General features: G+C 43.4%; 2 protein-coding genes across 2 annotated transcripts in view; both read left to right on the top strand.

Annotated features, from left to right (window-relative positions):
- Positions 1–4,609: 4,609 nt before the first annotated feature.
- Positions 4,610–13,107, top strand: LOC115178089 (zinc finger protein 678). The gene is made up of 2 exons (XM_029739126.1): positions 4,610–4,660; positions 11,717–13,107. The coding sequence occupies exon 2, from the start codon at positions 11,821–11,823 to the stop codon at positions 12,808–12,810; it is 990 nt and encodes a 329-aa protein (XP_029594986.1). The 5' UTR covers positions 4,610–4,660; positions 11,717–11,820; the 3' UTR covers positions 12,811–13,107.
- A 10,407-nt stretch (positions 13,108–23,514) lies between these two features.
- LOC115178618 (uncharacterized) overlaps positions 23,515–24,154 on the top strand; it is a 9,227-nt gene continuing 8,587 nt past the window's right edge. The window contains exon 1 of the mRNA XM_029739873.1: positions 23,515–23,629. The gene's annotated coding sequence lies outside the window, so the exon portion shown is untranslated. The remainder of the gene's footprint in view (positions 23,630–24,154) is intronic.

Below are 24,154 nucleotides of genomic sequence, written 5' to 3'. Positions count from 1 at the left end.
TCTGTAACACAACCACACACACAGTATCCACTCTATCACCTTGTTCTGTAACACAACCACACACAGTATCCACTCTACCACCTTGTTCTGTAACACAACCACACACAGTATCCACTCTATCACCTTGTTCTGTAACACAACCACACATAGTATCCACTCTATCACCTTGTTCTGTAACACAACCACACACAGTATCCACTCTATCACCTTGTTCTGTAACACAACCACACATAGTATCCACTCTATCACCTTGTTCTGTAACACAACCACACACACTTTATTTAACCAGGTAGGCCAGTTGAGAACAAGTACTCATTTACAACTGAGACCTGGCCCAAGATAAAGCAAAGCAGTGCGACACAAACAACAACACAGAGTTACACATGGAATAAACAAACATACAGTCAATAATACAATCGAAAAAGTCTATATACAGTGTGTGCAAATGAGGTAGGATAAGGGAGGTAAGGCAATAAATAGGCCATAGTGGCGAAATAATTACAATATAGCAATTAAACACTGGAGTGATAGATGTGCAGAAGATGAGTGTGCAAGTAGAGATACTGGGGTGCAAAGGAGCAAAATAAATAAAATAAATAACAATATGGGGATGAGGTAGTTGTTTGGGCTATTTACAGATGGACTATGTACAGGCGCAGTGATCTGTGAGCTGCTCTGACAGCTGGTGCTTAAAGCTAGTGAGGGAGATATGAGTCTCCAGCTTCAGTGATTTTTGCAGTTTGTTGGCAGCAGAGAACTGGAAGGAAAGGCGGCCAAAGGAGGAATTGGCTTTGGGGGTGACCAGTGAGATATACCTGCTTGGAGCGCGTGCTACGGGTGGGTGCTGCTATGGTGACCAGTGAGCTGAGATAAGGCGGGGCTTTACCTAGCAAAGACTTGTAGATGACCTGGAGCCAGTGGGTTTGGCGACAAATATGAAGCGAGGGCCAGCCAACGAGAGCATACAGGTCGCAGTGGTGGGTAGTATTGGTGACAAAACGGATGGCACTGTGATAGACTCCATCCAATTTGCTGAGTAGAGTGTTGGAGGCTATTTTGTAAATGACATCGCCGAAGTCAAGGATCGGTAGGATGGTCAGTTTTACGAGGGTATGTTTGGCAGCATGAGTGAAGGATGATTTGTTGGGAAATAGGAAGCCGATTCTAGATTTAATTTTGGATTGGAGATGTTTAATGTGAGTCTGGAAGGAGAGTTTACAGTCTAACCAGACACTTAGGTATTTGTAGGTGTCCACATATTCTAAGTCAGAACCGTCCAGAGTAGTGATGCTGGACAGGCGGGCAGGTGCAGGCAGCGATCGGTTGAAGAGCATGCATTTAGTTTTACTTGCATTTAAGAGCAGTTGAAGGCCACAGAAGGAGAGTTGTATGGCATTGAAGCTCGTCTGGAGGTTAGTTAACAGTGTCCAAAGAAGGGCCAGAAGTATACAGAATGGTGTCGTCTGCATAGAGGTGGATCAGAGAATCACCAGCAGCAAGAGCGACATCATTGATGTATACAGAGAAAAGAGTCGGCCCGAGAATTGAACCCTGTGGCACCCCCATAGAGACTGCCAGCGGTCCGGACAACAGGCCCTCCGATTTAACACACTGAACTCTATCTGAGAAGTAGGTGAACCAGGCGAGGCAGTCATTTGAGAAACCAAGGCTGTTGAGTCTGCCAATAAGAATGTGGTGATTGACAGAGTCGAAAGCCTTGGCCAGGTCGATGAATACAGCTGCACAGTAATGTCTCTTATCGATGGCGGTTATGATATCGTTTAGGACCTTGAGCGTGGCTGAGGTGCACCAATGACCAGCTCGGAAACCAGATTGTATAGCGGAGAAGGTACGGTGGGATTCGAAATGGTCGGTGATCTGTTAGTTAACTTGGCTTTCAAAGACCTTAGAAGGGCAGTGTAGGATAGATATAGGTCAATAACAGTTTGGGTCTAGAGTGACACCCCCTTTGAAAAGGGGGTCTAGAGTGTCTCCCCCTTTGAAGAGGGGGATGACCGCGGCAGCTTTACAATCTTTGGGGATCTCAGACGATATGAAAGAGAGGTTGAACAGGCTAGTAATAGGGGTTGCAACAATTTCGGCAGATAATTTTAGAAAGAGAGGGTCCAGATTGTCTAGCTCGGCTGATTTGTAGGGGTCCAGATTTTGCAGATCTTTCAGAACATCAGTGTCGTGGAAAATTGTCTTAAGAACATAATACTCTTACAAGAACCTTTGAATTCAATATAGACTTTAATACAGAGTAGCAAAGCCGAGCACTTCCATGGAAGGACCCTATGACACACATAACAGGGCCGAGCCCCTTCATGAAAAAGCCTAAATTCTCATATTACAGAGTCCCATCTTTATAGGATTGTGTCTTTGCATAACGTATAGAGGAGTCCCCTCCCTCTATATGAAAATATCTTCCCCCGTCCGTTCTTTACCATTATCTCTCCATCTCAGTTGTTGCTTGTTAACGGCCCACATCTGACAGCTGTATAGGTTATAATGCTAGCAGGGCCTCCTCATGTGGTTTCTCTGTACTTCTTTGTCTGGCTATCTTGATGTATTTGGGCCCTTCCTGCATAACTCAGGTCTGGTTGTCAGGTCGCTATGCCTCCCACCGTGGCCTGTTGCTCTATCAGAACCAGATGTCTTCTTCTCCTCCTATAGCCAATGTATTTATGTTCTTTCCCCTTCAATACAAATGCTTATGTCCCACATCAGCTATCTGGATTTGTGTGAAGGAGAAATGGGGGAGGCTTGGTCAAGTTGCTGTAGTGGGTGCAGGGCTGTTGACCGGGGTTGGGGTAGCCAGGTGGAAAGCATGGCCTGCCGTAGAGAAATGCTTATTGAAATTCTCAATTATCGTGGATTTATCGGTGGTGACAGTGTTTCCTAGCCTCAGTGCAGTGGGCAGCTGGGAGGAGGTGCCCTTATTCTCCATGGACTTTACAGTGTCCCAAAACATTTTGGAGTTAGAGCAACAGGATGCAAATTTCTGTTTGAAAAATCTAGCCTTTGCTTTCCTGACTGACTGCGTGTATTGGTTCCTATCTTCCCTGAACAGCTGCATATCGCGGGGACTATTCGATGCTAATGCAGGCCGCCACAGGATGTTTTTGTGCTGGTCGAGGGCAGTCAGGTCTGGAGTGGACCAAGGGCTATATCTGTTCTTAGTTCTGCATTTGTTGAAAGGGGCATGCTTATCTAAGATGGTGAGGAAATTACTTTTAAAGAACAACCAGGCATCCTCTACTGATGGAATGAGGTCAATATCCTTCCAGGATACCAGGGCCAGGTCGATTAGAAAGCCCCGCTCACAGAAGTGTTTTAGGGAGCGTTTGACAGTGATGAGGGGTGGTCGTTTGACCGCGGACCCATAACGGATGCAGGCAACGAGGCAGTGATCGCTGAGATCCTGGATCCTGTATTTGGAGGGCAAGTTGGTCAGAATAATATCTATGAGGGTGCCCATGTTTACGGATTTAGGGTTGTACCTGGTGGGTTCCTTGATGATTTGTGTGAGATTGAGGGCATCTAGCTTAAATTGTAGACACTGCTGGGGTGTTAAGCATATCCCAGTTTAGGTCTCCTAACAGAACAAACTCTGAGGCTAGATGGGGGGCGATCAATTCACAAATGGTGTCCTGGGCACAGCTGGGAGCGGGGGGGGGGGGGGGGGGGGGGGGGGGCAGGCGGCAACAGTGAGAGACTTATTTCTGGAGAGATTAATTTTTTTAAATTAGAAGTTCGAACTGTTTGGGTATAGACCTGGAAAAGTATGACGGAACTTTGCAGACTATCTCTGCAGTAGATTGCAACAATAACTGTAGGTATTTATTTTGCTAATATCTGTTCATTAATATCTGAACTAATCAATCAACACACACGCTGCTCTTTGTACGTGTTGATATAATATTATAATTAAAATGAAGAATAAAAATAGTTGTCCCTCCTCAACTGCGTTTCCTCCCTCCAGACAGCAGATGGCGATATGTGTCTTTCAGGCGACGTTTCTAGTGTGACGTATAATCTAGTGGACGGAACTCTTCTTCAACAACTGCAGCCACCTCGGTAGCTCGCTAGTCAACAAAGTCGGAAACGTTCAAGTTCTTTAGACAATTTTCGTTATTTTAATTTTGCAACAATGTTTTAACATTCACACTTCTGTGGAAAGAACTAGTCAATACAATATTTTAATTTCGTATTGACGTCGTTGTCGCTGTTAGTCAGTTAGCTGTCTGGTTAAGTTAGCACTAGCAGAGTCGCTAATGCTAACTAGCTAGCTAACATCCCCTCCTCCTGAACATGAGTTTACTGAGATACACTGAGAAAGGGAGAAAGATCATGGAAGAGGAGACTGTTACCGTCAAACAAGAAGTAGAAGAAGGCGAAGCTGTTACAGTGAAAGAAGAAAAGGAAGAAGCTTTCAGCGTGAAAGAGGAGGAGGATGTTACAGTGAAGGAAGAAAATGATGCAGTTTTTGTAGTGAAGGAGGAGGAAGAGGAGGAGGAGGAGGGGGAGATGACTGTCACAGAGAAAGAAGAGGAAGACGTTTTTGGATTAAAGGATGAAGAGGGGGAGATTACTGTCACATTAGAGGAGGACGAAGAAGAAGAGAAGACTGGAGATCTGATTAACACCAGTAAATACAGTGAGTACTATCTAATAAAACAGGGACATTGATCTGATTAACACCAGTAAATACAGTGAGTACTATCTAATAAAACAGGGACATTGATCTGATTAACACCAGTAAATACAGTGAGTACTATCTAATAAAACAGGGACATTGATCTGATTAACACCAGTAAATACAGTGAGTACTATCTAATAAAACAGGGACATTGATCTGGTTAACACCAGTAAATACAGTGAGTACTATCTAATAAAACAGGGACATTGATCTGATTAACACCAGTAAATACAGTGAGTACTATCTTATAAAACAGGGGCATTGATCTGATTAACACCAGTAAATACAGTGAGTACTATCTACTAAAACAGGGACATTGATCTGATTAACATCAGTAAATACAGTGAGTACTATCTAATAAAACAGGGACATTGATCTGATTAACACCAGTAAATACAGTGAGTACTATCTAATAAAACAGGGACATTGATCTGATTAACACCAGTAAATACAGTGAGTACTATCTAATAAAACAGGGACATTGATCTGATTAACACCAGTAAATACAGTGAGTACTATCTAATAAAACAGGGACATTGATCTGATTAACATCAGTAAATACAGTGAGTACTATCTTATAAAACAGGGACATTGATCTGATTAACACCAGTAAATACAGTTAGTACTATCTTATAAAACAGGGACATTGATCTGATTAAGACCAGTAAATACAGTGAGTACTATCTTATAAAACAGGGGCATTGATCTGATTAACACCAGTAAATACAGTGAGTACTATCTAATAAAACAGGGACATTGATCTGATTAACACCAGTAAATACAGTGAGTACTATCTTATAAAACAGGGACATTGATCTGATTAACACCAGTAAATACAGTGAGTACTATCTAATAAAACAGGGACATTGATCTGTTTAACACCAGTAAATACAGTGAGTACTATCTTATAAAACAGGGACATTGATCTGGTTAACACCAGTAAATACAGTGAGTACTATCTTATAAAACAGGGACATTGATCTGATTAACACCAGTAAATACAGTGAGTACTATCTTATAAAACAGGGACATTGATCTGATTAACACCAGTAAATACAAAAAAATACACCTGTTGTATTCAGCATTTCACTGAGGTCTACTACACCTGTTGTATTCAGCATTTCACTGTAAGGTCTACTACACCTGTTGTATTCAGCATTTCACTGTAAGGTCTACTACACCTGTTGTATTCAGCATTTCACTGTGAGGTCTACTACACCTGTTGTATTCAGCATTTCACTGTAAGGTCTACTACACCTGTTGTATTCAGCATTTCACTGTGAGGTCTACTACACCTGTTGTATTCAGCATTTCACTGTAAGGTCTACTACACCTGTTGTATTCAGCATTTCACTGTGAGGTCTACTACACCTGTTGTATTCGGAGCACGTGACAAATACACTTTGATTTGATTTGATTAGTGATCCCAGGGTGGCAAAACAAATATTCTGGGTTATTTCAATGGGTTTTTCTCCATTCTGATTGGTTTTATACTGTTCAATTCAACTTCAACCCCCCCCCCCAAAAAAGTCCTAATTTTCATCCAATATCTGCATTCGAGATCATTTCCACACTGCCACGATACGGGCAAGTAATCTGGGCCTTATTTTTTTAAACCAAGTGTTGTAATTTTGACTTGCGATTTAGAGCAAAACACTTGGGTTAACTGTTGGAATCGTGGCAATAGAATATCTATTCTAATTACAGGTAGAATATAATAGTGTGTTTTGACATGACAACGATTGGAAATGCCAAGGAGGGAGTTATTGTGACACGGGTAGGAACTAATGTGTTGATTGGTGTTTCCTTGGGGACCCTATTATCTTTGGCTACATTTGAATGTTTTCTCTTAGCTCCTTCATGTAGCAAACATATTCTTGCTTTTGCGTTTACCTCTTTAATTTAGAAGACACTGTTGCACAAACAACATGCTGGTCTTCCCTGTGGCTCCGTTGGTAGAGCATGGTGTTTGCAACGCCAGGGTTGTGGGTTCGATTCCCACGGGGGGGCCAGTACAAAAAAATAAATGCATGAAATGAAATGTATGCATTCACTACTGTAAGTCGCTCTGGATAAGAGCGTCTGCTAAATGACTAAATTATTTTTTTTTTAAATGCTGATTTAGGTTGTACACCATCACTGGTACGATCAGACTGTACAGCTAATTACTCTTGCTCTGACTCAGTACATGTATTAGCTAGCGATTAGCATTAGCGGTTAACTAACAAGATTGAGGAACAACTTGCTAATAAAAGACAAAACTTAGCTGTTTGTAGTTGTGAGAAACACAAGCTAATAGTGTAATAAAATAGATTTATGTTGAGGAAACGTGAAATGCGGTCCTTGAGTGACAGCGGGGGGACGTGGAAAGAGATATATGACTCAAGTAGCGAAGTAAAACTATACAAAATGGACGTTACACACTGTGTATCATATTTTTAACAAACCAAACGTTCAAATACCGGTATAGAAGGTAAAGTAAAAACCCCAAAACCCAAACTGTATATACCGCCCAGCTCTGCTTTAGATTTATCACTACACCCAGTCACTACAAAGATACAGGCGTTCCTACCTAACTCAGTTGCCGGAGAGGAAGGAAACTGCTCAGGGATTTTACCGTGAGGACAATGGTGACTTTAAAAACAGTTAGAGTTGAATGGCTGTGATAGGAGCTTGAGTATCTACGCCTCAAGCTGGGCAATGTTGATGTAGCCTTCATCTGTAGGGATGTTAGTACAGTTAACAAAAATATATAAATGCAACATGTAAAGTGTTGGTCCCATGTTTCAGGAGCCTGAATAAAAAGATTCCAGAAATTTTCCATACGCACTAAAAGCTTATTTCTCTCAAATGTTGTGCACAAATTAGTTAACATCCCTGTTAGTGAACATTTCTCCTTTGCCAAGATAATCAATCCACCTGACAGGTGTGGCATATCAAAAAGTCGATTAAACATCATGATCATTACACAGGTGCACCTTGTGCTGGGGACATTAAAAGGCCACCCAAATTTGCAGTTTTGTCATGCAACACAATGCCACAGATGTTTCAAGTTTTGAGGGAGTGTGCAATTGGCATGCTGACTGAAGGAATGTCCACCAGAGCTGTTGCCAGAGAATTTAATGTTAATTTCTCTACCATAAGCCGCCTCCAATGTCGTTTTAGAGAATTTGGCAGTACGTCCAACCGGCCTCATAACCGCAGACCGCGTGTAACCACGGCAACCCAGGACCAGCTTCTTCATTTAAGACCAGCCACCCTGACAGCTGATGAAACTGTGGGTTTTGCACAACCAAAGATTTTCTGCACAAAACTGTCAGAAACCATCTCAGGGAAGCTCATCTGCGTGCTCGTCGTCCTCACCAGGGTTTTGACCTGACTGCAGTTCAGAGTTGTAACCGACTTAAGTGGGCCAATGCTCACCTCAGGACTCACCACTGTCACCTTCGATGGCCACTGGCACGCTGGAGAAGTGTGCTCTTCACGGATTAATCCCGGTTTCAACTGTACCGGGCAGATGGCAGACAGCGTGTATGGCGTCGTGTGGGGCGAGCGGTTTGCTGATGTCAACGTTGTGAACAGAGTGGCCCCATGGTGGAGGTGGGGTTATGGTATTGGGCCCCATGGTGGAGGTGGGGTTATGGTATGGGTCCCATGGTGGAGGTGGGGTTATGGTATTGGGCCCCATGGTGGAGGTGGGGTTATGGTATTGGGCCCCATGGTGGAGGTGGGGTTATGGTATTGGGCCCCATGGTGGTGGTGGGGTTATGGTATTGGGCCCCATGGTGGTGGTGGGGTTATGGTATGGGCCCCATGGTGGAGGTGGGGTTATGGTATGGGCAGGCATAATCTACGGACAAACGAACACAATTACGTTTTATCATTGGCAATTTGAATGCAGAGAGAGATACCGTGATGAGATCCTAAGGCACATTTTCGTGCCATTCATCCCCCGCCATCACTTCGTTTCAGCATGATAATGTCGCTAGGATCTGTACACAATTCCTGGAAGAGTGAAAATGTCCCAGTTCTTCCATGGCTTGCAGACATGTCACCCATTGAGCATGTTTGGGATGCTCTGGATCGACATCTACGACAGCGTGTTCCAGTTCCCGTCAATATCCAGGAATTTCACACACAGCCATTGAAGAGGAGGTGGGACAACATTCCACAGGACCACAATCAACAGTCTGATCAACTCTATGTGTAGGAGATGTGTCACATTACATGAGGCTAAATGGTCACAGCAGATACTGACTGGTTTTCTGATCCACGCCCCTTACCTTTTAAAGGTATCTGTGACCAACAGATGCATCTCTGTATTCCCAGTCATGTGAAATCCGTAGATTAGGACCCAATTAATTCATTTAAATTGACTGATTTCCTTATATGAACTGTAACTGTAAGAAAAATCATTGAAATTGTAGCATGTTGGGTTTTATATTTTATTTATTTTATTTGACCTTTATTTAACCAGGTGGCCAGTTGAGAACAAGTCCTTTATTTAACCAGGTGGCCAGTTGAGAACAAGTTCTTTATTTAACCAGGTGGCCAGTTGAGAACAAGTCCTTTATTTAACCAGGTAGGCTAGTTGAGAACAAGTTCTCATTTACAAACTGCGACCTGGCCAAGATAAAGCAAAGCAGTTCGACACAAAAAAACAACAACACAAAAGTTACACATAAACAAACGTACAGTCAATAACACAATATAAATATCTATGTTACAGTGTGTGCAAATGTAGAAGAGTAGGGAGGTAAAAAGGCAATAAATAAGCCACAGAGGTGAAATAATTACAATTTAGCATTAACACTGGACTTCAGTATAGTTCTGGGATTTTACCCCCCAGGAAAGATCTAACATCGGACATGAGGAGAGACGAGACAAAACTAGTCTGTTATGTAAATATAGTTACCAGAGTAATGTTTTGTAGGACAGCTGAGCTGACTGAGCATTCAACTGGCAGTTGTCAATATCGTTTCCACGGAAACGTGTATTTATTTACATGATGAAACGTTGAAACTACATTTGCCAGCTATTTTTGTAGTAAGGTGTTGTAGAACTAGTGTCTTATTGAAACACAGTCTAGACACTCTCTCTCTCTCTCTTGCTGTTTTAGCATCACTGATTTGACCGAGAAATGTCAGCTAGATAGGATAGCCAGCTGCAGCTATCACCAAGATATGCTAGCTAGCTGCTGTCAGCTTGGCTAAACACAAGGTCAGCGCAGGATTTAGCCTACACATAGAACTGAATTAGAGATGGCGAGTCAGTGAGAAAGGGGGGAGAAGTCCTCAACTTCAAAAAAACGTTAATTCTCTTCAGCAAAGTTTTTTTTTTTTTCTCACTACTCCCCTTTGTCTGTTGTGATTTCAATGGCAAATACACCCAAGAAACACCCACATCAAAATAACACCCCCCAAGACAAGCGTTGTTTGCCCTCAGTCACGGCCGCTAGCACTTCTTAATGAGCTGGTGGGAAAAAAACATTCTCCCTTTATGCTACTACATTTTAACATTTTTTTTAGCATTTTAACATTTTTTTTAGCTTGTTCCACCAGCAGCTCTGGCACCCCAATGGTGGAACAAGCTCCCTCACGACGCCAGGACAGCGGAGTCAATCACCACCTTCCGGAGACACCTGAAACCCCACCTCTTTAAGGAATACCTGGGATAGGATTAAGTAATCCTTCTAACCCCCCCCCCCCAAAAAAAGATATAGATATACTATTGTAAAGTGTTTGTTCCACTGAATATCATAAGGTGAATGCACCAATTTGTAATTCGCTCTGGATAAGAGCGTCTGCTAAATGACGTAAATGTAATGTAAATGTAATGAGCATTGGTGGGGATAAAAACACAAGGCCCAATCAGGAAGTTGCAGTCTCCCTTTATGCTACTATTCTAGTTGCAAACCAACAGGGAAATTCGATTTTAGAAATTTCTATTCAATAATAAAATCACTAAAAAAATAAGATCTAATACATATTTTATTTTAAATATAAAATTACTCCGTTTCAAAGGTCAGAGAGGTAGACGGCAAAGTTGATACAAATCCCCTCTGTTACAAACCAACTGCTAGACTAGAAGAACGGGGTAATAATGTCTAGATGCTTTTTTTCCAGTGGAGATTAGTTTATAAATTGCCTGGCTGGGCTGTGGGACAGTGGAGATTAGTTTATGAATTGCCTGGCAGGGCTGTGGGACAGTGGAGGTTAGTTTATAAATTGCCTGGCAGGGCTGTGGGACAGTGGAGATTAGTTTATGAATTGCCTGGCAGGGCTGTGGGACAGTGGAGGTTAGTTTATAAATTGCCTGGCTTGGCTATGGGACAGTGGAGATGAGTTTATAAATTGCCTGGCTTGGCTGTGGGACAGTGGAGATTAGTTTATAAATTGCCTGGCAGGGCTGTGGGACAGTGAAGATTAGTTTATAAATTGCCTGGCAGGGCTGTGGGACAGTAGAGATTAGTTTATAAATTGCCTGGCTTGGCTGTGGGACAGTGGAGATTAGTTTATAAATTGCCTGGCTTGGCTGTGGGACAGTGGAGATTAGTTTATAAATTGCCTGGCTTGGCTGTGGGACAGTGGATAATAGTTTATAAATTGCCTGGCTTGGCTGTGGGACAGTGGAGATTAGTTTATAAATTGCCTGGCAGGGCTATGGGACAGTGGATAATAGTTTATAAATTGCCTGGCAGGGCTGTGGGACAGTGGAGATTAGTTTATAAATTGCCTGGCTTGGCTGTGGGACAGTGGAGATTAGTTTATAAATTACCTGGCTTGGCTGTGGGACAGTGGATGTATAGGGATAATTCAAATACAATTGTTAACAGGCATTACCCAGGGATCGTCATGAATAACTAACGGCTATTAACCAATCAGTATCCACGATCCAAATGTACTGTTTTATAATGAGGGATCTAGTCTAGATTTAACCTCATAGGAAGACCGTTTTATCATGAGGTTACATTCAGGTCTCTGTTTAACTAAATACTTTGTTTGTCTTTGGCAGGAGAGAGACCAGACTCTCACTCTGACAGACGGAAGAGTTCTTCAGAGGAACCAGACCCAGAGACGCCCAAACCAGAGAGACAACACCACTGCTTCCAGTGTAATATGAGTTTTAAGTGGTCATGGAAGCTGAAAGAGCATAAAAGGACACACATAGGAGAAAAGCCCTTCCAATGCTCCCAGTGTGGAAAGAGTTTTACTTTGTTAGGGAGCCTGAAAAAACATAAGAGAATACACACAGGAGAAAAGCCTTATCACTGCTCCCAATGTGGAAATAGTTTTATGTGGTTAGGGAGCCTGAACAAACATAAGCGAATACACTCTGGAGAGAAGCCTTACGCTTGTTCCCATTGTGGAAAGAATTTTCGATTGTTAGATACTCTGAAGGAGCATGAGAGGACACACACAGGGGAGAAACCTTACCATTGCTCCGAGTGTGGAAATAGTTTTACCCAGTTAGGAAACCTAAACAAACACAAGAAAATTCACTCTGGAGAGAAACCGTACCCCTGTTCCCATTGTGGAAAGAATTTTAGGTTGTTAGATAATCTGAGGGAGCATGAGAGGACACACACAGGGGAGAAACCTTACCAATGCTCCCAGTGTGGAAAGGATTTTACCCAGTTAGGGAACCTAAAAAAGCATGAGATCATACACTCTAGAGATAAGCCTTACCACTGCTCCCATTGTGAAAAGAGATTTACCCAGTTAGGGAGCCTGAACAAACATAAGAGAATACACTCTGGAGAGAAGCCTTACCCCTGTTCCCATTGTGGAAAGAATTTTAGGTTGTTAGATAATCTGAAAGAGCATGAGAGGACACACACAGGGGAGAAACCTTACCATTGCGCCCAGTGTGGAAAGGATTTTACCAAGTTAGGGAACCTAAAAGAGCATTCGAGAATACACTCTGGAGAGACACCTTATCACTGCTCCCATTGTGGAAAGAGTTTTATCCAGTTAGGAAACCTGAACAAACATAAGAGAATACACTCTGGAGAGAAGCCTTACCCCTGTTCCCAGTGTGGAAAGAGTTTTACCCAGTTAGGGAACTTAAACAAACATAAGAGAATACACTCTGCAGAGAAGCCTTAACATTGTTCCAAGTTAGGGAATTTGAAAGGGCATGAGAACATAAACACAGTTTGGAAATCGTTTTAGTTAGGGAACCTAATTGTGGAAAGACATTTTCCCCGGACTGAGGACCTGAAATCACATGAGAGAATAGACAGGCTGTGTTCTGACTTATGTTTTTGAGTGTTTTTTTGTTTGTTTGTTGATGCCACATTAAATCATATTGTTTATATAAAATCTCCCCCCCCAAAAAAATAGGCCTCTACTTTAGTTTTTTCCTTTTGAGACATGATTACAATAAAGTTACAATTTTAAAAATGTGTATTTTATTTTGATTATGGATTTGAATCGATTGAATAGAAATTTAGAACACACAGATTTTAATGATGTTGGAAAAGTTGTTAAAATTGTAATTATTAAATGGATTGGCATAAACAACCATTTTAAAATGTAAAAACAGGTTCTCTGGCAGAAAATGCATTTCAGCTAATTTACAATCAGGGATTTACTTTGCTTTGCTCAATTAAAGCGGTTAACCCTATGCTTGTGTTGGTTGCAGGAGCAGTAAGCTGCTTGTGTTTTCCTGCTTGGCAGAGATCTCAGGAAAAAGTAAACAAAATGTGAACCCACAAACCCAAATCACGTAAGAAGTACATGGCGTGTCTCACAATCTATTTTGTCCGTCACGAATTTAGTATGTTCGCTGTGACAAAAGTTTAGATTATTTTCGTAGATTTGTGTTATTCCACTAAATTGTATCTAGCGCTGCAGTGAGTGGAGTGGGGGGGACGGACGGACGGACCTCTGTGATGTAGCTCTCTCTGAGTGAGGAGTGGGGGGGACGGACGGACGGACCTCTGATGTAGCTCTCTCTGAGTGAGGAGTGGGGGGGACGGACGGACGGACCTCTGTGATGTAGCTCTCTCTGAGTGAGGAGTGGGGGGGACGGACGGACGGACCTCTGTGATGTAGCTCTCTCTGAGTGAGGAGTGGGGGGGACGGACGGACGGACGGACGGACCTCTGTGATGTAGCTCCCTCTGAGTGAGGAGTGGGGAGGAAGGACGGACGGACGGACGGACCTCTGTGATGTAGCTCTCTCTGAGTGAGGAGTGGGGGGGACGGACGGACGGACCTCTGTGATGTAGCTCTCTCTGAGTGAGGAGTGGGGGGGACGGACGGACGGACCTCTGTGATGTAGCTCTCTCTGAGTGAGGAGTGGGGGGGACGGACGGACGGACGGACCTCTGTGATGTAGCTCTCTCTGAGTGAGGAGTGGGGGGGACGGACGGACGGACCTCTGTGATGTAGCTCTCTCTGAGTGAGGAGTGGGGGGGACGGACGGACCTCTGTGATGTAGCTCTCTCTGAGTGAGGAGTGGGGGGGGACGGGCGGATGGACGGACCTCTGTGATGTAGCTCTCTCTGAGTGAGGAGTGGGGGGGACGGACGGACGGACGGACCTCTGTGATGTAGCTCTCTCTGAGTGAGGAGTGGGGGGGACGGACGGACGGACCTCTGTGATGTAGCTCTCTCTGAGTGAGGAGTGGGGGGGGACGGACGGACCTCTGTGATGTAGCTCTCTCTGAGTGGGGGGGGACGGACGGACGGACGGACCTCTGTGATGTAGCTCTCTCTGAGTGAGGAGTGGGGGGGACGGACGGACGGACGGACCTCTGTGATGTAGCTCTCTCTGAGTGAGGAGTGGGGGGGGACGGACGGACCTCTGTGATGTTGCTCTCTCTGAGTGAGGAGTGGGGGGGGGGGACGGACGGGGGGACCTCTGTGATGTAGCTCTCTCTGAGTGAGTAGTGGGGGGGACGGACGGACCTCTGTGATGTAGCTCTTTCTGAGTGAGGAGTGGGGGGGACGGACGGACGGACCTCTGTGATGTAGCTCTCTCTGAGTGAGGAGTGAGTGGGGGACGGACGGACGGACGGACCTCTGTGATATAGCTCTCTCTGAGTGAGGAGTGGGGGGGGACGGACGGACGGACCTCTGTGATGTAGCTCTCTCTGAGTGAGGAGTGGGGGGGACGGACGGACGGACCTCTGTGATGTAGCTCTCTCTGAGTGAGGAGTGGGGGGGACGGACGGACGGACCTCTGTGATGTAGCTCTCTCTGAGTGAGAGAGGTGGACACTTTGACGGAGTCCAACATTGTGTTCGAGGGGTTTAGGAACTTTTAGAAATGTGCCAATATTCTTCCCCCTTCAAGACTGTTGATTCGAGTCCTCCTGACTCGAGATACACTTCTGTAAAGAACTACAATACTGCAGGATGATAATGAGATGGCAATACTGCCATCTGTAGGATGATAAGGAGACGGCAATACTGCCATCTGTAGGATGATAAGGAGACGGCAATACTGCCATCTGTAGGATGATAATGAGACTGCAATACTGCCATCTGTAGTATGATAATGAGACTGCAATACTGCCATCTGTAGGATTATAATGAGACCGCAATACTGCCATCTGTAGGATAATAATGAGACTGCAATACTGCCATCTGTAGTATGATGAGACTGCAATACTGCCATCTGTAGGATGATAAGGAGACTGCAATACTGCCATCTGTAGGATGATAATGAGACTGCAATACTGCCATCTGTAGGATGATAATGAGACTGCAATACTGCCATCTGTAGGATGATAAGGAGGGTGCAATACTGCCATCTGTAGGATGATAATGAGACTGCAATACTGCCATCTGTAGGATGATAAGGAGGGTGCAATACTGCCATCTGTAGGATGATAATGAGACTGCAATACTGCCATCTGTAGGATGATAAGGAGGGTGCAATACTGCCATCTGTAGGATGATAAGGAGACGGCAATACTGCCATCTGTAGGATGATAAGGAGACGGCAATACTGCCATCTGTAGGATGATAATGAGACTGCAATACTGCCATCTGTAGTATGATAATGAGACTGCAATACTGCCATCTGTAGGATTATAATGAGACCGCAATACTGCCATCTGTAGGATAATAATGAGACTGCAATACTGCCATCTGTAGTATGATGAGACTGCAATACTGCCATCTGTAGGATGATAAGGAGACTGCAATACTGCCATCTGTAGGATGATAATGAGACTGCAATACTGCCATCTGTAGGATGATAATGAGACTGCAATACTGCCATCTGTAGGATGATAAGGAGGGTGCAATACTGCCATCTGTAGGATGATAATGAGACTGCAATACTGCCATCTGTAGGATGATAAGGAGGGTGCAATACTGCCATCTGTAGGATGATAATGAGACTGCAATACTGCCATCTGTAGGATGATAAGGAGGGTGCAATACTGCCATCTGTAGGATGATATGGAGACGGCAATACTGCCATCTGTAGGATGATAAGGAGACGGCAATACTGCCATCTGTAGGATGATAATGAGACTGCAATACTGCCATCTGTAGTATGATAATGAGACTGCAATACTGCCATCTGTAGGATTATAATGAGACCGCAATACTGCCATCTGTAGGATAATAATGAGACTGCAATACTGCCATCTGTAGTATGATGAGACTGCAATACTGCCATCTGTAGGATGATAAGGAGACTGCAATACTGCCATGTGTAGGATGATAATGAGACTGCAATACTGCCATCTGTAGGATGATAATGAGACTGCAATACTGCCATCTGTAGGATGATAAGGAGGGTGCAATACTGCCATCTGTAGGATGATAATGAGACTGCAATACTGCCATCTGTAGGATGATAAGGAGGGTGCAATACTGCCATCTGTAGGATGATAAGGAGGGTGCAATACTGCCATCTGTAGGATGATAATGAGACTGCAATACTGCCATCTGTAGGATGATGAGACTGCAATTCTGCCATCTGTAGGATGATAATGAGACTGCAATACTGCAGGATGATAATGAGACTGCAATACTGCAGGATGATAATGAGACTTCAATACTGCCATCTGTAGGATGATAATGAGACTGCAATACTGCAGGATGATAATGAGACTGCAATACTGCAGGATGATAATGAGACTGCAATACTGCAGGATGATAATGAGACTTCAATACTGCCATCTGTAGGATGATAATGAGACTGTAATACTGCCATCTGTAGTATGATAATGAGACTGCAATACTGCCATCTGTAGGATGATAATGAGACCGCAATACTGCCATCTGCAGGATAATAATGAGACTGCAATACTGCCATCTGTAGGATGATAATGAGACTGCAATACTGCCATCTGTAGGATGATAATGAGACTGCAATACTGCCATCTGTAGGATGATAATGAGACTGCAATACTGCAGGATGATAATGAGACTGCAATACTGCCATCTGTAGGATGATAATGAGACTGCAATACTGCCATCTGTAGGATGATAATGAGACTGCAATACTGCCATCTGTAGGATGATAATGAGACCGCAATACTGCCATCTGTAGGATGATAAGGAGGGTTAAACCTTGTAAACATACCATATTCTTTCCACAATATGGTCATTAGTCAATATCAACGTTGTCGGTCCTACATTTAGGTGTCCCTGTAATATAGTCTATATAATATGGTCATTAGGCAATAGCACTGTGTTTGTGTGCAAGGCTGAAGAAAGATATTTCCTTATTCAATTCATTCTTCAGTAAATTTAGGATTTTAATTTCCTGATGAGCATTTTGTACCAGAGAAACATTTTTTTTTTTTTATGGAAACGGTCTCTTATGTTCGTAAGCATGGACCCAATGTGTATTTCTTCATTCTAAACCTCGTGAATTTAGTAAAAATGTTGGTTTCATTGAATTAAATTTGTGCACTAAGGGGGAGACCTCTATTCAGTCTGTAATGCTGAAGTGTCACAGGTTCTGCTATGGAAAAATGTTAAAGGTAATTTCGCATTGAGCCGACGCGTACAGGGTTAACCTTGAATGCAGTGTCCACTAAAGCCCGGGGACATTCCCTTTAAAGTTTCAATCACACTGTAAAGCTGAATTTAGGCGTAGTGGATCGAATAGAGCCCCTAGTCTTCACGCTAAAGTCGTATGAAAATGTGACGACGTTGTTCTGATAACGATGATAAGTTGTTGACAACAACAAAAAACATTTCCTAGCTACTTCATGAATGTTCCCATCGGTATTATTAAAACATTTCCTAGCTACTTCATGAATGTTCCCATCTGTATTATTAAAACATTTCCTAGCTACTTCATGAATGTTCCCATCGGTATTATTAAAACATTTCCTAGGTACTTCATGAATGTTCCCAATCAGTATTATTAAAACATTTCCTAGCTACTTCATGAATGTTCCATCTGTATTATTAAAACATTTCCTAGCTACTTCATGAATGTTCCCATCGGTATTATTAAAACATTTCCTAGCTACTTCATGAATGATCCATCGGTATTATTAAAACATTTCCTAGCTACTTCATGAGTGTTCCCCATCAGTATTATTCGGCCAAGTCGGAAAAAACACAGATGCTGATTTGTAAAAAAAATAATTTGATTAATACAACATTTTTTTGTATCTGAATAAAGATGAAATGAATATTTTTGAACTATGTTAGTCACTAATGGACATTCATTATATACATCTACATCTATGTACTTACAGAAACTAGTTATTCTGAATGGGATGGCTGGAAGGTACATGACACAACCTATCAGGAGAGGTCTTCTGATTGGGTGAATGGATGGCTGGAGAGGTCTTCTGATTGGGTGAATGGATGTCAGGAGAGGTCTTCTGATTGGGTGAATGGATGTCAGGAGAGGTCTTCTGATTGGGCGAATGGATGTCAGGAGAGGTCTTCTGATTGGGTGAATGGATGTCAGAACAGGTCTGAGTGGGTGAATGGGATGGCTGGAAGGTACATAACACAACGTGTCAGTCAGAACATCAGGACAGGTCTGAGTGGGATGGCTGGAATGTACATCTATGTATTGTTACGCTGTATAGAAGCAGTATAGACCAAGCTGCTAATTTGTATATTATGTTTGTTTGACTGAATAAGATATTGCCTTAAATGGGAAACACTTTAGGTATTAAAAATAAGAAACGAGATATATTCGATATACTAATCATTTAAAAAAAGTGCATTTACCATTTAAAAAAATATATAATAAATCTCTATATTTAGTATTTTGATCGTCGACAAGGTTTATTTGACCTATGGTCAGCGCCGTGTTAAATTGCCATAGTAATAACTGACGCCAGTGCGTCACTGGCAGGAAATCAGCAGATTGTCTGTGGTGTTGAGTTTTCACACCGAGAGAGAGAGTGAGGTTAGGTGGCGGACAACGAAAGATGGCAAACAACAAGTAGTATATCAAACTGTATAGCGCCAGGCTGTATGAATTGGCTCCAAACAAAAATCCCCCATCATCAGCTGCCCCCAAGGACCCACAACTTTTGAAGAAGTGACTCCTCATGTCCTGAAGAGAAAGGAAGTGCCAGCTCAACTTAGCAGGATCTGGTGACAGCACTTCGTGGAGGAAGACTTTGCGACGATGGGGAACTTTCGATGCGGCAACCGAAGGGTTTCCGTGGGAGCAAAACTCATGACTCTGATTCCATTTCCATTATTAGCAGCATTTAGGCTGTCCACTTTGAAGAGCTGAGACAGAATGGCTATATGAGGAATGGAACATATAGGACCAGGTCCTGCTACCATTATAACCTATACAGCTGATGAATGGGAACATATAGGACCAGGTCCTGCTACCATTATAACCTATACAGCTGATGAATGGGAACATATAGGACCAGGTCCTGCTACCATTATAACCTATACAGCTGATGAATGGGAACATATAGGACCAGGTCCTGCTACCATTATAACCTATACAGCTGATGAATGGGAACATATAGGACCAGGTCCTGCTACCATTATAACCTATACAGCTGATGAATGGGAACATATAGGACCAGGTCCTGCTACCATTATAACCTATACAGCTGTCAGATGTGGGCTGTTAACAAGCAACAACTGAGATGGAGAGATAATGGTGAAGAACGGACGAGGGAAGTTATTTTCATATAGAGGGAGGGGACTCTATACGTTATGCAAAGACACAGTCCTATAAAGATGGGACTCTGTAATATGAGAATTTAGTCTTTTTCATGGAAGGACTCGGCTTTGCTACTCTGTATTAAAGTCTATATTGAATTCAAAGGTTCTTGTAAGAGTGTTATATTTTTTGAAGCAATATTCCACGACATTTCCAAATAGAATGGAGTCACAGGGCCTTACGTTGAAGCCCTCTGCTGCCGCCTCCGTTTTAAAACGTCGGAGGGGTTAATGGTGTAAAAGGGGGGGTTACGGACCGATCAACATCACTGTCTTCAGAGTCGAGGATAAAAGCGACCGAACGGAGGAGGCGAACCGGACCGGGAACCGTCACTAAAGAGCTCACTACCATCCGTATTACAACCGAGTTCTGACCCAATACGCCGCAGACGCAGCGAGACACAGTGAGACGCAGTGAAGACGCAGCGAAGACGCTGTGAAGACCATAACTCGCTGTATGAACCTGAGAGCTCAGAATCACAATCGTCACAGTACGAGCCAAGATATACTATAGATCACTTTGGGGGGAAGCAGGCTGGTGTTCTGGATATGGAGGAGGAGCAGGCTGGTGTTCTGGAGAAGGAGCAGGCTGGTGTTCTGGATATGGAGAAGGAGCAGGCTGGTGTTCTGGATATGGAGAAGGAGCAGGCTGGTGTTCTGAATATGGAGAAGGAGCAGGCTGGTGTTCTGAATATGGAGAAGGTGCAGGCTGGTGTTCTGGATATGGAGGAGGAGCAGGCTGGTGTTCTGGAGAAGGAGCAGGCTGGTGTTCTGGATATGGAGAAGGAGCAGGCTGGTGTTCTGGATATGGAGAAGGAGCAGGCTGGTGTTCTGAATATGGAGAAGGAGCAGGCTGGTGTTCTGGATATGGAGAAGGAGGAGGCTGGTGTTCTGGATATGGAGAAGGAGCAGGCTGGTGTTCTGGATATGGAGAAGGAGCAGGCTGGTGTTCTGGATATGGAGAAGGAGCAGGCTGGTGTTCTGGATATGGAGAAGGAGCAGGCTGGTGTTCTGGATATGGAGAAGGAGCAGGCTGGTGTTCTGAATATGGAGAAGGAGCAGGCTGGTGTTCTGGATATGGAGAAGGAGCAGGCTGGTGTTCTGGATATGGAGAAGGAGCAGGCTGGTGTTCTGGATATGGAGAAGGAGCAGGCTGGTGTTCTGGATATGGAGAAGGAGCAGGCTGGTGTTCTGGAGAAGGAGAAGGAGCAGGCTGGTGTTCTGAATATGGAGAAGGAGGAGGCTGGTGTTCTGAATATGGAGAAGGAGCAGGCTGGTGTTCTGGATATGGAGAAGGAGCAGGCTGGTGTTCTGGATATGGAGAAGGAGCAGGCTGGTGTTCTGGATATGGAGAAGGAGCAGGCTGGTGTTCTGGATATGGAGAAGGAGCAGGCTGGTGTTCTGGATATGGAGAAGGAGCAGGCTGGTGTTCTGGATATGGAGAAGGAGCAGGCTGGTGTTCTGGATATGGAGAAGGAGCAGGCTGGTGTTCTGGATATGGAGAAGGAGCAGGCTGGTGTTCTGGATATGGAGAAGGAGCAGGCTGGTGCCCCCTCTTTGGTTTGATCATTTTGATGTAAAATACATTTGATTGATTGTTTGCTGTGCTGGATGCTGTGTGTTTACTGACTGTCTGAGTGACGGGACATTTTGATGGTATCTGTAACATATTTTGGTGTGTATTTAATATGCATCTTTAACTTCTTAAAGTGCCAATCAGCAGTAGAAACAATAACAAAGTGTCTCCTTGCTCCTCTTTCGGTAAAAAAGCTGAGATTTTTGGGTCTGGAGGAAAAATGTAACCACTTTTAAATTCATAGACAGAGCTACAGAGACAAGTCCTGACCATCCACGATATATCAACATTGTAATCCTGTTTCTATGATCTGTTTCCACTACCATGAATGAATGGTATATATTGTTAAAATTCTACGTTGACTCTGCCAACCAGCTGCCCAGTGGTTCCTTGTGGCTCAGTTGGTAGAGCATGGTGTTTGCAACTCCAGGGTTGTGGGTTCGATTCCCACGGGGGACCAGTACGAAAAAAAATAAAAAGAATAATAATTGTTTAAAAAAAATGTATGTATTCACTACTGTAAGTCGCTCTGGATAAGAGCGTCTGCTAAATGACTAAAATGTAAAAATGTTACCATTCCTTTCCAATAGATGGCAGCCAAGGTTATAGTTGAAGTCACTAGTCTAGCGACAGGGGGGACACGGGATTAATTTTGCCTTCAAAGCCACGTTTATCTGGTTATGCTTGAACCTGTTTTTATAGCGGACAAGCTAACAAATACTTTAAAAAACATTTACATAAGGCGCAGGTATTCGGGTCTATGTCTTGTAAAAAAAAAAATAACAGCTGGCTAGATTTACTAAATTAACTGGTTTTTATTCAAACTCAAACCCAATGTGAAATGCCTTTTGATTCTGGGTATGAGCGCTTTATGGAAGAGACGACACGCCGTACATCTCCTTCTCCGGATAAACTGCCAGCCTGTATGCGCTGCAAACAACATCATAAGAAAAATGAGTCTGGTACCGAAACTAAATCACAATGTATTTATAATGAACACGTCCCATTTAAGGTTGACTGTGTTACCGTCACGATAAAAAGCAGCACTGGTGACAATGTTATTATTGCGGATGTAGTGAAATACTTGTGGGAAAAAACTACTTTATTTTTCTGTATTTAAAAAATATGTAACCATTTGGAACCAGAGGCCGATGCCAATACCACCAACATAGAAATAGAAACAGAAACAAAACTACCGCTTCTTAAGACTTGCTTAACAATGAGAATGACAGATCTATTAACACATATTTCTATGTGAATTTTAGTTTCGACCAAAAAGTGACATTTCATCTTTTTTATTTTTTGCTGAACTGCGTTTACCCCCCCCCCCCCCACTCCAGTCAGCTAGACGGCAGGATGTGCGTCTGTGACGTATAATGTAGTGGACGGGGTGTTTCGCCGACGTCATCAACAACAGTCAGTCAGTCAGACACCTCGGGAGTTTTCTAACCAACAAAAACCGAAACATTATAGGTGTTGAGACGCTTTCAGTGTATATAATTCACTGTGTTTTAAAACATATTTCTGTCGTATAGATAGTTACCTCGTTTAATTTCATATGTACGTTACTAAATCAGCAAGCTGAATAGCTAAAATAGCTTAGCAACTGGGCTAGTCTCACATGTTAACTAGCTGTTTTATTTATTTCACCAGCTAGTTAGCTAACCTAGCTAACGTACCCCGACCATGAGTTCACAAAACTACTTTCCTCCTGTTAAAGAAGAAGATGAGGTCTTCTGGACGGAGAAAGAGGGTCTCGTCAAAGAGGAGGAGGAAGAGGAGGCTGTTTCAATACAACAACAAGTAGAGAGTGAAGCTGTTACAGTGAAAGAAGAAGAGAAAGACGTTTCAGTGAAAGAAGAGGAAGACGCGTTCAGAGTGAAAGAGGAGGAGGATGTTACAGTTAAAGAAGAGGAGATGGAAGTGACAGAAGATGAAGAGGCGTTCAGAGTGACTGAGGAGGAAGAGAAAGTGGATGCACCATCGAGAGCATCCAGTCGGGCTGTGTCACCGCCTGGTACGGCAACTGCACCGCCCGCAACCGCAGGGCTCTCCAGAGGGTGGTGCGATCTGCCCAACGCATCACCGGGGGCAAACTACCTGCCCTCCAGGACACCTACAGCACCCGATGCAACAGGAAGGACCAAAATATCACCAAGGACAACAGCCACCCGAGCCACTGCCTGTTCACCCCGCTATCATCCAGAAGGAGAGGTCAGTACAGGTGCATCAAAGCTGGGACCGAGATACTGAAAAACAGCTTTTATCTCAAAGCCATCAGACTGTTAAACAGCATCACTAACACAGAGACTGAAAAACAGCTTCTATCTCAAAGCCATCAGACTGTTAAACAGCATCACTAACACAGAGACTGAAAAACAGCTTCTATCTCAAAGCCATCAGACTGTTAAACAGCATCACTAACACAGAGAGGCTGCTGGCTACATACACAGACTTGAAATCATTGGCCACTTTAATGTCCCTTTAATAATGTTTACATATCATTTCTCATCTCATATGTATAAACTGTATCTCAGTCTATGCCGCTCTGACGTTGTTTATCCATATATTTATATATATTTTTAATTCCATTCCTTCTACTTTAGATTTGTGTGTGTATTTGTTGTGAAGTTGTTAGATATTACTGGACTGTCGGAGCTAGAAATACAAGCGTTTCGCTACGCCCGCAGTAACATCTGCTGCTAAACACGCGTACGTGAACAATAACATTTGATTTTA

This window comes from Salmo trutta, chromosome 38 (assembly GCF_901001165.1).
Source record: "Salmo trutta chromosome 38, fSalTru1.1, whole genome shotgun sequence".
Lineage (NCBI taxonomy): Eukaryota > Metazoa > Chordata > Actinopteri > Salmoniformes > Salmonidae > Salmo > Salmo trutta.
This window is presented reverse-complemented; position numbering and strand designations above follow the sequence as displayed.